At 45.4% G+C, this 16,992-nt stretch overlaps 1 protein-coding gene across 2 annotated transcripts in view; it reads right to left on the bottom strand.

The window, feature by feature from the left end:
* Positions 1-16,992, bottom strand: part of LOC139575811 (sodium-dependent noradrenaline transporter-like) — a 56,477-nt gene that overhangs the window by 6,779 nt on the left and 32,706 nt on the right. For both annotated transcript variants that reach the window (XM_071401136.1, XM_071401137.1), the window contains exons 6-13: positions 16,766-16,900; positions 15,908-16,011; positions 8,471-8,595; positions 6,858-6,970; positions 5,687-5,815; positions 5,273-5,372; positions 3,776-3,876; positions 1,672-1,839 (exon numbers count right to left, since the gene is read on the bottom strand). In XM_071401136.1, coding sequence (XP_071257237.1) covers positions 1,672-1,839; positions 3,776-3,876; positions 5,273-5,372; positions 5,687-5,815; positions 6,858-6,970; positions 8,471-8,595; positions 15,908-16,011; positions 16,766-16,900 — 975 coding nt within the window. The remainder of the gene's footprint in view (positions 1-1,671; positions 1,840-3,775; positions 3,877-5,272; positions 5,373-5,686; positions 5,816-6,857; positions 6,971-8,470; positions 8,596-15,907; positions 16,012-16,765; positions 16,901-16,992) is intronic.

Here is a 16,992-nt window from a genome sequence, read left to right as displayed (position 1 = left end):
TGATGTATACTGGTAAGATTTTCAGAGTGAGCTGTTAGCTAGCTAACGTTAGCTGGCTGGGTCGCTAGCTAACGTTAAGTGTATGATCTTATTCTTCGTATCTCAGACACATTTGCTTGACTAGTTATAGCCATAGAACCTGGTTGGTTAGCTACCTGCAGATTCATGCAGGGTAGTAACGTCATGAGTTGTGATTATGGTCCATTGTTTAGCTTGCTAGCTAGCTAGTTACATATCTTAACAAAAGACCCCACTCTAATTTTGACAAAGTATTTTCATTTCAAGTTAAAGTGTACTGTTAGCTAGCTAGCTAACGTTCGCTGGCTGGCTTGCTAACTAACGTTACATCATGCGTTGGGATTCATTGTATACCTAGCTAGCTATCTAGCTACATTTCTTAACAAAAAACTCTCATTTTAGTGTGCCAGAGCGCAGAATAATTGATGCATTTTTGAACGCTTCACACCTGTTGAATATGTCCGGTGTCAGCAAACATCGGCAACAAAGCGTATTTCAATTGTTGCCAGCAGCACAGTTACAGTCACCAACGCTCTGGATAACATGAAAAAAACCTAACCAGCTCTGCTATGGGGGAGTAAAATGGTCAGTGTGGGGTGTTCTCTCATTATATGTCTGGAAGTAGCTAGCCAATGTTAGCCAGTTAGCTTGGGTGCTTGACTGTAGTTGTGAGGGCAGAGCTTTCGTAACAATCCTACTTATTGGCCAGAGCGTCCAGTGTGCACTCTGAACGCGAAACCACAGATAGAGCAATAGGGCGAGTAATGTTCAATGAGCTGTTCTCTCTCTCAGATGTCTGGAAGTAGTTGGCAAGTTAGTACAGAACGCACGGATCAACCCTTAAAGATATTGGTGGGGCTTAGGCTTAAGAGGGTGTGAACAATGTTGAATGGGTGTAGACAAAGAAGGGCTCTCCAATAGTAGCACCAAAACATTGAAAGACGGTTTTCTCAAAAGTGAGTTTACAAGTTGAACAACTTTCAAAGCAAATTTACTTTCCCATTGTTTCCTCAAATGCAGTGTATGATATACCATTTTGTAGCTCTAAATCTCTACTTTTATCCAATGTAAAAAAAAAAGAAATTCAAATGTTGCTACATAAGACCGAATCCAGGTGGTGAGTCACATTTTATCTCTGGGACCCTCAGGATGACAAATCAGAGCAAGATTACTGAATGTAAGTACATTATTTACCTTCAGAGGTGACTGTCTCAAACCAGTGTTTTGTTGTTGTGCATTATCCTCAAACAATAGAATGGTATTATTTCACTGTAATAGCTACTGTAAATTGGACACTGCAGTTAGATTAACAAGAATTTAAGCTTTCTGCCCATATAAGATATGTCTATGTCCCGGAAATTTGGCTGTTGTATACAACGTTTTCTAGTCACATTATCGCATATGACCAACAACCTTCCCGGTATAGGGACACCGATCCCGTAGAAGTTTTAATGTTTTTTCATGTATGTAAATTGTAAAGTCTTTTGTCTGTAATGTCTTTTATGTTATATGTCGGACCCCAGTAAGACTAGCTGTCGCCATTGGCGTTGGCTAATGGGCATCCTAATAAATCAAATCAAATCGATCTAAGGTTATCTTTACATTATATAAACAACAACTATGCAGATGAGAGGGATTTGTTTTTCCACTGACCTGTTTGAATGTCCCTGGCATACTGAGGAACTTGTAGATGGCGTAGATGGGAACAAACATCATGGAGGACAGAGCTACGCCCCAGCCAATCACATTGGACCATGAAGGAAAGACATAGTCATCATAACTCAGGCCCGTGGACGTCACGATGCTGGCTATCACCACGACCTGAGGACAGGAGAAACAACAGAACAGATCACTAGGTCATCATACAAACTGAGGACAGGAGAAACAACAGAATGGTTAGCTAGGTCACCATATAAACTGGGGACAGGAGAAACAACAGAATGGTTAGCTAGGTCACCATATAAACTGAGGACAGGAGAAACAACAGAATGGTTAGCTAGGTCACCATATAAACTGAGGACAGGAGAAACAACAGAACAGATAGCTAGGTCACCATATAAACAGAGGACAGGAGAAACAACAGAACGGCTAGCTAGGTCACCATATAAACAGAGGACAGGAGGAACAACAGATCTGCTAGGTCTTGATGCTGGCTATCACCACAAAGTAAGGAGAGGAGAAAAAACAACAGAGTGGTTATAATATTCCCAACAAGACATCAAACAGAGCTTCTGTAGAAATAACGAATACTCCTCCTCCACTCCGCCACTGTTCATTTTGACAAAAAAATGTAAGCATTGCAGAGATGAAATTGAGTTGAATAGAACAGACTAGGGCATGGTCGCTCCCTCTGGGGTTTGAACATACTGTAGTAGACTTTCACTGTAAGTACTCTGGTTCACCAGGCTGCTGTAGACTAGAGACTGGAGGCCCATCACCACTGAACTGTAGCTCTGTAGCTTTGTAACTGTTGCCCCAGAGAGCAGCAAACATCACTAGTAGTTATAATACAACACTGGAAGGTCAGGGAAGTGTCTCTTCCTCGTCTCCAACTGAATATCAAAGGCCAACAACATTCTTCTATGTCCTTCTTCTACAAATGCCATCTACGCAACAGCCAAAGTTGCATGCTATCTTCCTGATATTAGCTGTTTCTGCCTTGCTTCTGGAGGTAAGGCTAGCAGAACTATGGTAGCATACACTACACATTAAAACTAAACAATGATAGCTCTCCTCAGACATAAGGTTTAAAGATCATGGTGATATATTGGCTTACAATCTAATCTACCTCTTTTCCTGGCTTTCAACCTTCCTCTGCTCTTTTTATTTCCTGTTTGCCATATAAAACATATAAACTTCCCATATGGAAGGAAGAATATCGACTTATGACTGATTATAATCAATGTAAAAGCATTAAGGGAATAACATAATTTCCCACCAAGACAAATAATTTGCTTTTGGTAATCCTTATCTATACAAACCCATACAGTATCTGTGCTTCATTGACATAGCATATTTCTAATATTATAAAATATAGAGACCTACACATCCTTAACTAATTCCCAGTGCACTGAACATTCTGTAAATCAATATGTTCAGTAAGTTGTAGTTCAATCAATCATATGTATTTATAAAGCCCTTTTTACATCATCCGATATCTCAAAGTGCTATACAGAAACCCAGCCTAAAACCCCAAACAGCAAGCAAAGCAGATGTAGAAGCACGGTGGCTAGGAAAAACTCCCTAGAAAGGCAGGAACCTAGGAAGAAACCTAGAGAGGAACCAGGCTCTCAGGGGGGCCCAGTCCTCTTCTGGCTGTGCTGGGTTGAGATTATAACAGTATGGCCAAGATGTTCAAACATAGTTATATTGTAGTTTAATCAGTTTTCATGGTGAGTTCATGTGATGCTAATCTATTCTTGGAGATACAGTACTTCTAACATGGAGGCGAACAACCTTTAAAAAAATATAACAGGAAAACATATTTCCTGTGGCAAATTATGAATTGCTGGCACATAATAGGAGTTTAAAAAGACTATAGTACAGTATATGGCAGCCAGTAACAATTAAGAAACCTCTGTTGTGAATTTCCTAATTTAAGCACAATGACATAGATCATGATTCCTACAGTATGTTTAATACCTTAGGCTTGTGTCAGGTACTTTGCCCTCCCATCCCCACCCCCAGCACCATGCCAAAGGCTTCCACCCCACCCCTGTCCCCCAACCAGCCCTTTCTTGCCCCCCGGGGGTCTTACCAGTAGGAAGGTGGGGCTGACAAACTTCCAGCACAGCCTCCAGTAGAGACCTGGCTTGAAGCCCATCATGCGCTCGATATCCTCACTGAAGCGGTCCACGCCTGGAGAGGAAACACAGGGCAGAAGACCAGGGCATGAACTCACGCACACAGAACCAGACCCATAAACCCACTGCAGACCTGGGTTCAAATAGTACTTGTTTCCTTACAAATACTGAAGCTGAGCTTGATTGAGCTTGCCCGGTGCAATACAACCAATAGTCCCGAAAGTAGAAACCCTGCCCATCTGGCACTACGGGAAGGTTGAATCAAACATTCAACGTACTTGAAAGAAAACAAATACTATTTGCACCCAGGTCAGACCCACACTCCGCTTTGCTTCTGATGCCTCAAGTTCACAGGAGAACTAACGCTCCTCTCATCAATTTCCATACATAACAGGTGGAGCATTGGCTGAGAAAGAGCTTCATGGCACACAACTCCAATTTCTTGTATAATTATGAGTTCACACAGCAGTAAAAATGCAGCTCAATGATATCTGTTTCATAAAAGTCTCTGAGCCTTTCAATTATGTTATATTATAATTTCACACAGGGTTAAGTCTGCCTATAAGGAGATGGACTGTGTCCCAAACGGCACTATATAGTGCACTACTTTTGACTAAAAGTAGTACACTATATAGGGAATATGGTGCCATTCTGTACACAACCATGATGTTTCTATAGCTTGGGCATACTGTTTCTTTATCAGGGCAGCCCAGGCCTGTTAACATCTACAAGAAGACCCTCTCCTTTTAACTCCTCCCCAGAACAGCTCAGCATCTGAGATGCTCTGTCTGTCTCACCTCCTCTTGAGGTTCAGTTTCAACAGTTAATGCTGATTATAAATCATGGTGTACATTCATGGGCTGTAGTTTAAAGATAAAGCACAATTCATCTTGTCGACGTACAGTATTATCTCTGTGCAATACATAAAACACTAAACAGACTGCATACAACTGTTCACACACCATATAATCATTCACTACTCTCCCTCACGCAGAGGAGAGGAGTATTGGGAGAGATGGAGATCTATTAGTGAAGAGAGGCAGTCTAGAAGATAAGAGGAGGGAGGGAGTGTATGGAGAAATGGAAAGAGGAGTATTGGGAGAGATGGAGAAAGGGGGTTAACAGTGGCGGTCTAAGGAAGGGAAGCACGATGTCTCTACACTGCCAGTAAAGGTCAGGTGTAGCTGCAGGGCCTGGGTAGTGAAGATGCCATGGAGTTAGGGAGGTTGAGAGAGCCCAGCGGAGGAGAGGGCAGGCCAGGAGAGGGCAACTGTGGGCAGGGGGTGATGGAGGGTGGGGTGATGGAGGGATGGACAGAACAAAGGGCTGGGCTCTAATGAACAACAGAAGAGGATGAGGAAAGGTACAGTAGATAAGCAGGTTCACCACAGTAAGAAGTCAGCATTAGTATGTGCCTCTGTACAAGGCTAAGGGGGGCCGATTATACATACCGTAGAACCAGGACACCCCAATGGCCTCAATCAGCACCCCAAACAAGATGGAGGTCCCCGCCGCGTAGTTATCCAACAAAGTCAGCACATATATACCTCCCTGACAGACAGAGAGAGAGAGACAGATACAGAGACACGATGACAAAAGGTTGTTGCAGATGTTACTGAGGGCAACCTGGCTGCAGTTAACTACTGTGAGCTGACAAGGATAAGCATGAAACAAAGCTTATCCAGTCAGTCAATAACAATACTTCACATGGTTGGACAGGGGTTTCCCTTTTCTGTCTTTGCTGTGACTGATCCACCTAAATCACAGAGGCACACTCTATCTTGTGTCTCTTTGGTTTGATTTATGCAATCATATGACAACTATGGAAATCATATGTGACTCAGAGGAACAGGAAGTGACCTCACATTAGTGACGCAGAAGAGCGCTACAAGGAAGGTTCCGAATGCCGTGGCGAAGGTGAACAGCTTCCTGTTCCTCTTCAGGATCTTGAAGTCGTCCGACAGTCCTGTGATGACTGCCTCCATACCGCCCATCTAGAAGACAGACAGACAGACAGACAGACAGACAGACAGACAGACAGACAGACAGACAGACAGACAGACAGACAGACAGACAGACAGACAGACAGACAGACAGACAGACAGACATTAGGATGATTCAGTGGCACAAACACATTAACCGTAGTGCCTACAGCAGCAATGTAATAGAATCACACAAAGTCTTCGCACCCAAACAGAATACCTTTGGCCTAGAATATAAATGATCAGACCTAGCTTTCTTAGTGCAGTGCTACATTGGGCATGACTACTACTGTAAAATAAAATGTTCCCCTACTGTGGAATTTCCTTTCTCTCATCATTTACAGTAAACGATCACCTTGTGTAACTGAGAAATTGAATGAGGAAAAATGTAAATCTCTGTGAACAAAGTTTTCCTGTGTTTCAGGTTGCGGTGCATGTGATTTTCCACCTCATGCTTCATGGTTATTGGGTAACAGTCAAAACAACTGCCTTCCCACACTGCCTCTAGTCTAGACAATACCTAGAGCACTCACTGCAACCATGGGAAAGTAGAATAATGCAGAGAGAGACAGAGCGAGGGACAGCGAGAGGGACAGAGAGAGACAGAGAAAGAGAAAGACAGAGAGAGGGACAGAGAGAGAAAGAGAGAGACAGAGAGAGACAGAGAGAGGGACAGAGAGAGAGAGAGAGAGAGAGAGGGAGAGACAGAGAGAGAGAGACAGGGAGAGAGCGAGACAGGGAGAGACAGAAAGAGAGAGAGACAGAGAGAGAGAGACAGGGAGAGAGAGAGAGAGAGAGGGAGAGAGAGAGAGAGACAGGGAGAGACAGAAGAGGGAGAGAGAAGAGAGAGAGAGAGAGAGAGAAACAGAGAGACAGAGACAGCGAGACAGATATAGATAGACTGGAGGAGATTACATAGTATTCTAATCTTCACATACTATAAATCCACTAGATAGATCAGATAAACCCACCATAAGATAGAAACAAAAGGTCAGTGCCCTGTGGTGGGACATAGCATGCAGTCATTCAACCCTGAGGAGGGCCAGTAACTCACAGAGCTGTCGATGCCCAGAGTCAGCAGCATGATGAAGAATACTATGGCCCAGAAGGTAGATCCAGGCAGGGTGGAGATGGCCTCAGGATAGATGATGAACACCAGTCCTGCACCTGCACTCACACAAAGATACACAGATAGAGACACTTGTGATAGGACATACCAGAGCCAACTGATTACCATCAGTCTATAAAACGGTGCCTTGTTTGGTGGGATGCTGAAATAAAACAGTAAATTGTTGGGTGGGATGTTGATGTATAACTTCTTTGTCCTGAGCTTGACCCTGTCCACAAGGTCGTTTTAGAGGAAATAAGAGATGATTTATCAATGGAAAGGAAAGTGAAAGAAGGAGGAGCGGATGGAGAAAGACAGAAGTGAGGACACAAGATGACAAAGAAATGACAGACAGCTAGAGACAGTGGAAAGTAGAAAACAGAAGAAATAGAAAGCAAAGCAGATTTTTAACAGATCCCATTCTTTTTGTATGTCTGCCAACCCCTCTCCACAGCAGGCCAGTATTTATGTGACTTCTTGGAAACTGTTTCCCTTAAAAAAACTGTTTGAAATGTTCTCTGGTATTTAAATTCCATCTGAACCCCAGAGCCTCTCAGCTACTGTTGCAATCAATTATATTAAAAGCATTGCACGTTGCTGCTCATTCTTAAAGGGATGATTCACCCATTTTGAATGTTACATCATTTTTGTGCATCACTGAGCGATGTTTGATCGATTCCCGGGATCATTTCATGTTTTCATGTGTATCTGAGCTATTGCCGTACAAGCAGGCAGAAATACAGCCGGTATGATGACTTTTGCATCACTTGTCATACCAGCTGTATTTCTGCCTGCTTGAATGGCAGTAGCTCAGATATACATGAAAACATGAAATCGCTTACAGATGCACAAAAAAAGATATAACATTCAAAATGGGTGAATTTTTTCTTTAAGTTGTTTGATTCAGTGAGCAGTAACAGTAAGCTTGAGGAATGTTTAGTTCCATGATGAATTTATAGATGTTTCGACTGGGTTTGAAACTCTCTAAATGGTGTGTAGATGACTGACTGCTGGGTGTTGTCAGAATCCTGTCCTCCCTTAGAGCAGGTGACTCCTCTCGCTCTTCTCAGGGTCAGACAGGGACTGTTCATGTGTTGAGTCTGTCCTAGCTGAGTCATAGCCTGGGTGGATCCACCATACAAACACAGCACTCTGGGGGCTGGCCAGGGAAAAGAGAATACTGTGGGTAGCCTGCGATATAGCCTTATACTGTATGTTTCCTAATAAGGCATGTCTATCTTCCTATCTTTTTCTTTGTGTTTTATGAGGTATCTATGCTGTGGACAGTTTGGTCATGAATCTGGTTCTAAATGAAGTTGGGTGTGTTGTTGGCATGTGTGTGGTCTGGGTGTGTTACGCATGTCATCCTCCTGTGTGTGTACATGTGTACATGTGTGTATGTGTGTATGTGTGTATGTGTGTATGTGTGTGTGTGTGTGTGTGTGTGTGTGTGTGTGTGTGTGTGTGTGTGTGTGTGTGTGTGTGTGTGTGTGTGTGTGTGTGTGTGTGTGTGTGTGTGCGTGCGTGCATGCATGCATATCTAGTAGGGTTCCTTTCACCTTCGGTGGCCACGTCCTCTATCCTGACTCCGTGTTTGTAGGCCATGTAGCCGAGCACAGAGAAGATGGCAAACCCTGAAAAGAAGCTGGTGACACAGTTCACTGTGCTGGTCAGGATAGCATCCCTGTTGGGAAGAGAACACACACACATAAAACATGTTTAGAAAAATAAAGCTACCATGATAGTACCAGGACAGGTTTTAGAACAATAATAAACCCACCATATTAACACTTCGACTATTGGACTTCCTGTTGCTTCCTTGAACCATAGTCAATCTAAACCAACATTTCTATTGGAACCATATCTTGGGTCTTGTCTTGAGGGTCTTGTCTTGAGGGTCTTGTCTTGAGGGTCTTGTCTTGAGGGTCTGTCTTGAGGGTCTGTCTTTAGGGTCTTGTCTTGAGGGTCTTGTCAAGGTATTAGAATACAGGATAACGAAGGGGCCGTAACCCCACACCCCACCACCAAGCCCTGGGTCCAACCTCACCACATCACAGCAAGCTTCTGCCACAACGTGGACCCAGCAGAGATCTCCCAGATCCGGAACGTGGTAGCCCACCAAGGAGCACTGTTAGGACGGCAGCAAGAACAGGTCTCCCAAATCTCCGGGAACCTTCGGGCACTTGCTGAGTCCCTCCAACCATGGCACGCCCCCAACCCAGGAGGAGCCAATGCCCAGGTCTCATCGCCCAGTGCTACAGACGTCGTTGTGGTTCATCCAGGGAACCTGCACCGGGAGCCCAAGATCCCAGCCCCTGAGCGGTATGACGGTCACCCGGGAGGATGCAAGGGGTTTCTCACTCAGTGTACTCTGGTGTTCGGGCTACAGTCCTCCTCATTCCACACCGATCGGTCCATGATCACCTACATCATCTCTCTACTCTCGGGCAAGGCCCTGGCGTGGGCAATGGCGGTGTGGGAACAGCAGCCACCATCTTGCAGAGCCGTAGTAGCCTTCACTGCCAAGCTGCAACGAGTCTTCAACCACCCAGTCTGCCGGACGAGAAGTGGACAGCCAACTGTTCAACCTCCGCCAAGGGGCCATTGAGTTCCGCATCCTCGCCGCCGAGAGTGGTTGGAATACGGAGGCACTGGTTACCGCTTTCCACCAGGGTCTGTCTAACTCCATCAAAGATGAGCTGCCCACTCGGGAACTGGGAGAGGACCTCGAGTTCCTGAAAACACTGGCAATCAGGTTTGACAACCGGGAACGGGGGAGACAGCACCCTTTTGACACCACTCCAGAATTCCGGTTTCCTGAGCACCCCCAAGGCCACCGAGCCCAGCATGGAGGATCCCATGCAGCTGGGTCGCACACGTCTGAGCCCACAGGAGCGTGACAGGCGCATGCACAAAGGCTCCCCGGGGTCGTCTGTATTCCCTCTCGACCCCTGAAGCAGCAGTCATGGACAATTACATCCGGGAATCGCTGGAGGCAGGTTTCAATCGCCCCTCTACATCCCCTGCTGGTGGATGTAAGAAGGATGGAGGCCTGCATCCCTGCTTCGCCTACAGAGGGCTGAACCAGATTACAATCAAGAATTGTTACCCCCTATCCCTGATGACCTCCGCATTGGAGTTGGTCCAAGGGGCCCAATTCTTCACCAAACTAGACCTCCGCAACGCTTACAATCTGGTGAGAATCAGGGAGGGGGATGAATGGAAGACAGCCTTTAATACCCCTAGTGGCCACTATGAGTATTTAGTCATGCCCTTCAGATTATCGAACTCACCGGCAGTCTTTCAAGCATTGGTCAATGACACCCTGAGGGATATGTTGAATCGGTTCGTCTTTGTTAACCTCAACGACATCTTGATTTTCTCCAAGACCCTTCCAGACACATACTGCATGTCCACCAAGTCCTTGAGTCAACTATATGTCAAGATAGAGAAGTGTGAGTTCCACATATCCCAGGATTCCTTCCCCGGTCACATTATCTCTATCACAGGCACCCAAATGGACCCCGTAAAGATTGAGGCGGTCGCAAACTGGCCCCGTCCCACCTCACTCAAGCAGGTCCAGGGGTTCCTTGGGTTTTCCAATTTTTACAGGCGTTTTACATACAACTTTGGTGCGGGTGCAGAGCCTCTCACGGTCCTAACCCGCAAGTCCCAGACCCGTTTTTGCTGGACCCCGAGGATGACAGGGCATTCATGGAGCTCAATGGACGTTTCACCTCTGGACCCATCCTCGTTCATCCTGATTCGACTCGTCCCTTTGTGGTGGAGGTGGACGTCTCGGACACCGGAGCAGGGGCGGCCATTTCACTGCGGAACAAGTAGGACAAGAAACTGCACCCATGCCCCTTTTTCTACAAACGGTTCGTGCCAGCGGAACGCAACTACGATGTAGGCAACCGGGAGCTCTTGGCAGTTAAGTGGGCTCTTGAGGGGTGTAGACACTGGTTGGAGAGGGCACCTCATCCTTTCGTGATCTGGACAGACCATAAGAACTTGGTCTCCATTCAAGAAGCCAAGAGGTTGAACGCTCGCCAGGCTAGGTGGGCTCTGTTTTTTAATATGTTTGATTTTACACTAGCCTATCGCCCGGGATCCAAGAATCAGAAGGCAGATGCCCTGTCGCTCCAACATGATATCTCCAACGAGTTGAGGGATCCCGAGCCCATCATTCCCAGCTCACGCATTGTGGCCCCTGTGATATGGAGTATTGAGACCACGGTCCGACAAGCCCAGACCCGAGAACCTGACCCCGGCGATCAGCCCGGTCCCAAGTACTACAATGGGGACACTCCTCTAAATGAACTGGGCATCAAAGGGTTAATCGGACACTGGAGTTCCTGAGGTGGAAATTCTGGTGGCCCAACATGATGGAGGATGTGAGATCCTTTGTTGCGGCCTGTTCCATCTGTGCCCAAAGCAAGTCATCACGTCAGCGACCGGCCGGGTTGATCCAACCTCTACCCATCCCCAGCCGGCCCTGGTCACATCTGTCTGTAGATTTTATTACAGGGTTAACTCCATCTCAAGGGCTTACCACTATCCTGGTGGTGGTCGATCGGTTCTCCAAGGCAGCCCATTTCATCGCCTTACCCAAGATGCCTTCAGTGAAGTAGACCGCTGATCTCGTGATTATCCATGTCTTTCAACTACACGGAGTTCCCCCGAACATTGTCTCAGATCGTGGGCCCCAGTTTGCCGTATGGTATTGTAAGGCCTTTGGCGAGTCTCTTCTCGGGATTCCACCCTCAGTTGAATGGGCAAACTGAGCGGGCCAACCAGGAGCTGGAGAGGTTCCTCCGCTGCTTTGTCTCCACTCAGGCCAGCAACTGGAGCAAGTTCCTCATCTGAGCAGAGTATGCTCATAACACACTGCTGAACTCGCCATTTGAGTGTCAGTTCGGGTTCGACCTCCCCCTATTTCATGAACAAGAGGCCGAAGCGGAGGTGCCATCAGCCGAGGCGTTCATTCGACGATGTCATCGCATCTGGATCAGAGCGCGATCCTCCTTGCTCCACTCCTCTGCCCAACACCAACATCAGGCAAACCGGCACTGAAGACCTCTTCGACTCCTCCGACCGGTTCAATGGGTGTGGCTGTCCACCTGTGATCTTCCCTTAAAGTTGGACTCGCGGAAGCTCGATCCACGCTACATAGGACCATTCAATATCCTGAGTCGCATCAACCCGGTCACCTATCATCTTCTCAGGTCCATGAGAGTCTGTCCGTACTTTCATGTCTCCCGTCTCAAGCTTTCTCTCCCCTGACACCTGCTCCTCCGCCCCCTCAACTTATGAATGGCCGCCCGCCTTACATGGTCCAGTGTCTGTTGGAGGCTCGTTGAGTCCGAGGGACCCTGCAGCAGAGGTGTGGACTCGAGTCACATGACTTGGACTCGAGTCACAAATATGATGACTTGGAACTCGACTTTGACTTTAACACCGATGACTTGTGACTTGCCTTGGACTTTAGCCTTTTGACTCGACCTGACTTGATACCCTCCCCAAGACCAAATATAAAAATGTATGCTATTAAAAAAAGTGTGCAGCGCATCAACTCTTCATTTAATGGATTACAGTTTGATTCGGACAGCAGCCAATCAAATTGTGCCAGCTGAGAAAAAGTTGTGCGTGGCAGTGCAGAGGAACGTCGGCGGGTGAATTCAGATGGAGCCCTTGGAAAGATGATACCCAAAATTAATATTTTCGGATATAAATACGACGCTGTATCAACAAAAAACGGATTGCAACTTGCAAAACATTCGTGAAGAAAATTACAGACGGAGGCGCAACAATTTCCAACTTTGTTCGACATTTGAAGCTGCACAAAGAACGGTAAGTCGTGGCTAATATAGCCGACAGCTATATAATTTATCAATTTACTAGTGTAGCATCTAGGCTAATGTAACGTTAAATCAATGAGCCTCCACACAGTCAGTCAGTGCGGGAACGTGATCATTGCACCTAAGATTGATCTACAATTCGTTAGCCAGATGGTAGCCTAAATCCTGCCTGATGTTACTGCTGTTCCTAAAACCATTGACACACGTTAGCCTACTGTAACCACACAGAGAGAGAGAGTGTGTGTGTGTGTGTGTGTGTGTGTGTGTGTGTGTGTGTGTGTGTGTGTGTGTGTGTGTGTGTGTGTGTGTGTGTGTGTGTGTGCGTGCGTGCGTGCGTGCGTGCGTGCGTGCGTGTGTGTGTGTGTGTGTGTGTGCGTGTGTGTGTGTGTGTGTATGCGTGTGTGTATGTGTATGTGTGTGTGTGTGTGTGTTAAGGTTGGGCGATTGTGTACAAGCCTACATCGACCGATTGCGCCCCATAGTGATCCTCGATCACTATTGGGGGGGTGGGGGGGTCTTTCTCATGGCTACCCATGTATTTCCATGGAAATATAACGTTTATTTGGAAAGTAATAAATATATAGATATTTTTTAAAGGATTCATGATTTGCGTAAATGTAATATACTAACTATTACTCTTGTTAAAAATATGAAATGGTATTACATTTGGTGAAGAGCACATTATGACTTGTTTAGGACTCGAAACTCAAAGTTTAGGACTTGAGACTTGACTTGATACTTGCCTGTCTTGACTTGGGACTTGACTTGGGACTTGAGTGCTAAGACCTGAGACTTACTTGTGACTTGTAAAACAATGACTTGGTCCCACCTCTGCCCTGCAGTACCTGGTGGACTGGGAGGGCTACGGTATCGAGAAGCAGGCGTGGGTGCCTGCCCGGGACATCCTGGATCCGGGTCTTGTTAGAGAATTCAAACAACTACGTGGTGGTCATCATGGCTGTCATGGTTCCTCCTGGCACCAGAGGGCAGCAGAGACCGCCCTAGAGACTTTTATTGGACTCAGGTGTGTCTTATTATTTCATGATTGTGTCCTTGTTAAAAGAGGTGTGTTTTTTGTGGTTTCTTTGCAGAAGCTTGAATTGTTTACAGTGTGTGTTTGTTTATTGTGTGATTTTGAGACTTAGTGTACTATGATCCTGCGGCTACTGTTTCTCAGTAAAGTATTTATGTTTATCCTTAACCACTGATTCCTCATCTGGTCTCTTCTATGCACCTGGGTTCAACCTCACCACATCACAGAAACAATAAAAAAGAGTCCCACCCCCCCACCCCTGTTTTGGTAAGAAGCTGTGGGATGCGACTGGAGAAATGTAACCTCTCTCAAATTCATAGACAGAGCTATGGATTCAAGGACTGACCATCCACGATATCAAACGTATAGTGTATATAGTGTTTGTTTACATTTACTTTGTTTACAAACTTTGGAGTAAAACAAAGCTTATATTTTGGGTTCTGTTGGGGTACGACAGTTGAACTAAGCTCATGAGGCATTTATAAGTTATATTCTTCAAGAATCAATGAGTACATATCATTAATTAATATGTCCAAAAATGGATACATCAACTGCTGATTGCCCCTTTAAAGAGTTTAATGTTGTATTGGTTTGAATTAACCATTTTGATGGCAGAGGGACTGGATGTTGTTTGAGAGCCTTTGAGGCCCACCTGGAAATCAAACTAGGTGAAAGCCTGAAGACTGTTTGTGGTCAGTAACCCACGTTCAGTCAGCAGACATCAACCCACGTTCAGTCAGCAGACAGACAGAGAGAACATGGACCACAGTCTGACCTCAACCGTCCCAGCTGTGTACAATATGGAGAATAATACAACCAGCTGCTAGCCACTCAGATGTCCTTTGAGAATATCTACGGAAGTAACAGCCAACTTTCACAAGTCCTCATTCAGCCTCTCAGCTCCCAAATATGGCCCAGCTGAGCACACATGAGGCCTTCAGCTGTGTTGGGGGGGGCGTGTTTAGATCAGGACAAGTAATCTATAAGAGTGGGAAATTGGCTGTACAGCGTCACACTACAATAACACTACCCAGCTAACACATAACGTTCTGAGAACCATATGTTTCCGAGAGCTTGTTGAGAGCGTGGTAGTCCTATAGTCATTTTGCATACAACCTTCCCACAATGTTCTGTGAATGATGCAGGACACCCAGTTATCACACTGTTCTGAGAACCATATGTTTCTTTGGTGGGAAATTCACAACGTTTCCTACAGATTTGTAGCAGATAGCTATACACCTTGACAAACTTAGCAGTGAGTGAGTGATGACCATAAAAACACACAAGACTGATGGCTATAGCTAATTAGCTGTGTTCAACAAGTATATTATTCTTCTGTCTTTATCTAGCTCTATTTGTGATATTTTACCTTGCCTTGCTGGCTTGATAGTTTGCTAGGTAATCAATCCTCTGATGACATCTGTGATGTTGTAGATGATAACCATCTGAATACATGAGCTCCGTCTGAAGTTGGATGTGGTCACTTCAATGTAAACAAGCCCATTTTCTGGTGCAAACCTGCGCATGCAACTTTTCATGATGCGGCCGGGAAATTGGTCTATAGAATGGGTGGACAATGGTCCATGGACAAACATTACTGTACTGTTACCACTGCAGCCAGCGAGACACCTACTGACCTATACATACACAAACACAGCTGGAATACAAAAGAGACCATATATCTACACACAGCAGAATGGGTCTGATAGCAGCACCCACCTCTCCACTTTCACAGGAACCTATTAGTGATGACAAGGATCAGCAGACCGCACAGTCTAATGTCTGTTTCTCTGTGAGGGGTTTAGAGGACGACAGAATGGCAGGAAAGGTAACTCTGCCTATGGCTATAGCCATCATCTGGCCTAGCATGGCCTGCACTTATCCTGTTAGCTCCAAGCCAGAAGGTCCACTGCCTGATACACATCACCTTTCTGTCCAGTTAAAACAGGAAAGACAAACCTTAAGAGAACTAAACAAAGCACAGGATCTGTTCTATCTCGTTGCCTGGTTATGGGTTATAGAAGGTCATGTAAGCCTTGTAAGGTCATGATAGAGAAGCACTGAGGACAGGACCATGATATCAACACAGTGATACGTCTTACCTGTAACAGTTGTTGTCAAATTTATTGTAGCTGGCAAATGCAATGAGCACTCCAAAGCCAGCTCCCAATGAATAGAAGATCTGGGTAGCAGCATCAATCCACACCTACAGCAGGAACATAGAACAATACTTTATGTGTTGCTCTCAAAGATTTGTCCTTGTGGCCTGTGTGATCCAGCGGTGACAGCCTCTGACCCCGGCCCACTGCCCTTTGACTCACCCTTCCCCTATCCCCCCTGTCTTTCCAACACTTTACTATCTCTTCAATCAAGCAAAGAAAGTAAGAAACTGCCCCACTCCTTGAAAATATATATATATTTGTCATCAAAGAGCCCATGGCATTACAATACAATACAGAGAAGAGCACTACATTTGACAGAATCTCTCCTGAGTACTGACTATCTACTGACTATTGGCTCTAAATAATCTCGTCTCTGATATAATTCCTCGGCCATATTTTCAAAAAGAGCTCCTTACCGTTAATTTACTGAGTTTTATATTGAATATGGCATATTTTATTCCTATATTTTTTCCCTCCACTTTGTTTACAAGAACAGCTAACACATGTTTTGGTTTCTAAATTTGTTAATTACATTTATTTCCATATTGGACGTGACTATGGGAGCTCTAGCAGTAACACTGTCCTGCACTCTGAGGCTATGTCTCCCAGTAAAAGGGTTTACAAATTCTTGTATCTTTTTCAAAATTCCCAGGTTTTAAGAAATCCTGTTCGGTGGATCCCGGATTTCTAGTTAATTCTCTCTTGATTCCGGGATCCTGGGAATTTTGTAAGTTATTGGAAATATTGCATCCCTAATATCAGTAACACATTGTATTGTACTCTAAAGACCTGTCTGACCTTGGGGTCGTTGAGTTGTTTAAAGTCGATGTGGAGGTAGGCCCGTATGCCGTCCATAGCCCCTGGCAGAGTGATGCCTCTGATCAGCAGGACGAACAGCACCACATAGGGCATTGTGGCCGTGATGTACACCACCTGGACACAACACAACACAGAACATTAGCTACATGACAACAGTAGTGTTCAATACACCACCTGGACACAACACAACACAGAACATTAGCTAC

This window comes from Salvelinus alpinus, chromosome 5, assembly GCF_045679555.1.
Source record: "Salvelinus alpinus chromosome 5, SLU_Salpinus.1, whole genome shotgun sequence".
NCBI classification, from domain to species: domain Eukaryota; kingdom Metazoa; phylum Chordata; class Actinopteri; order Salmoniformes; family Salmonidae; genus Salvelinus; species Salvelinus alpinus.
This window is presented reverse-complemented; position numbering and strand designations above follow the sequence as displayed.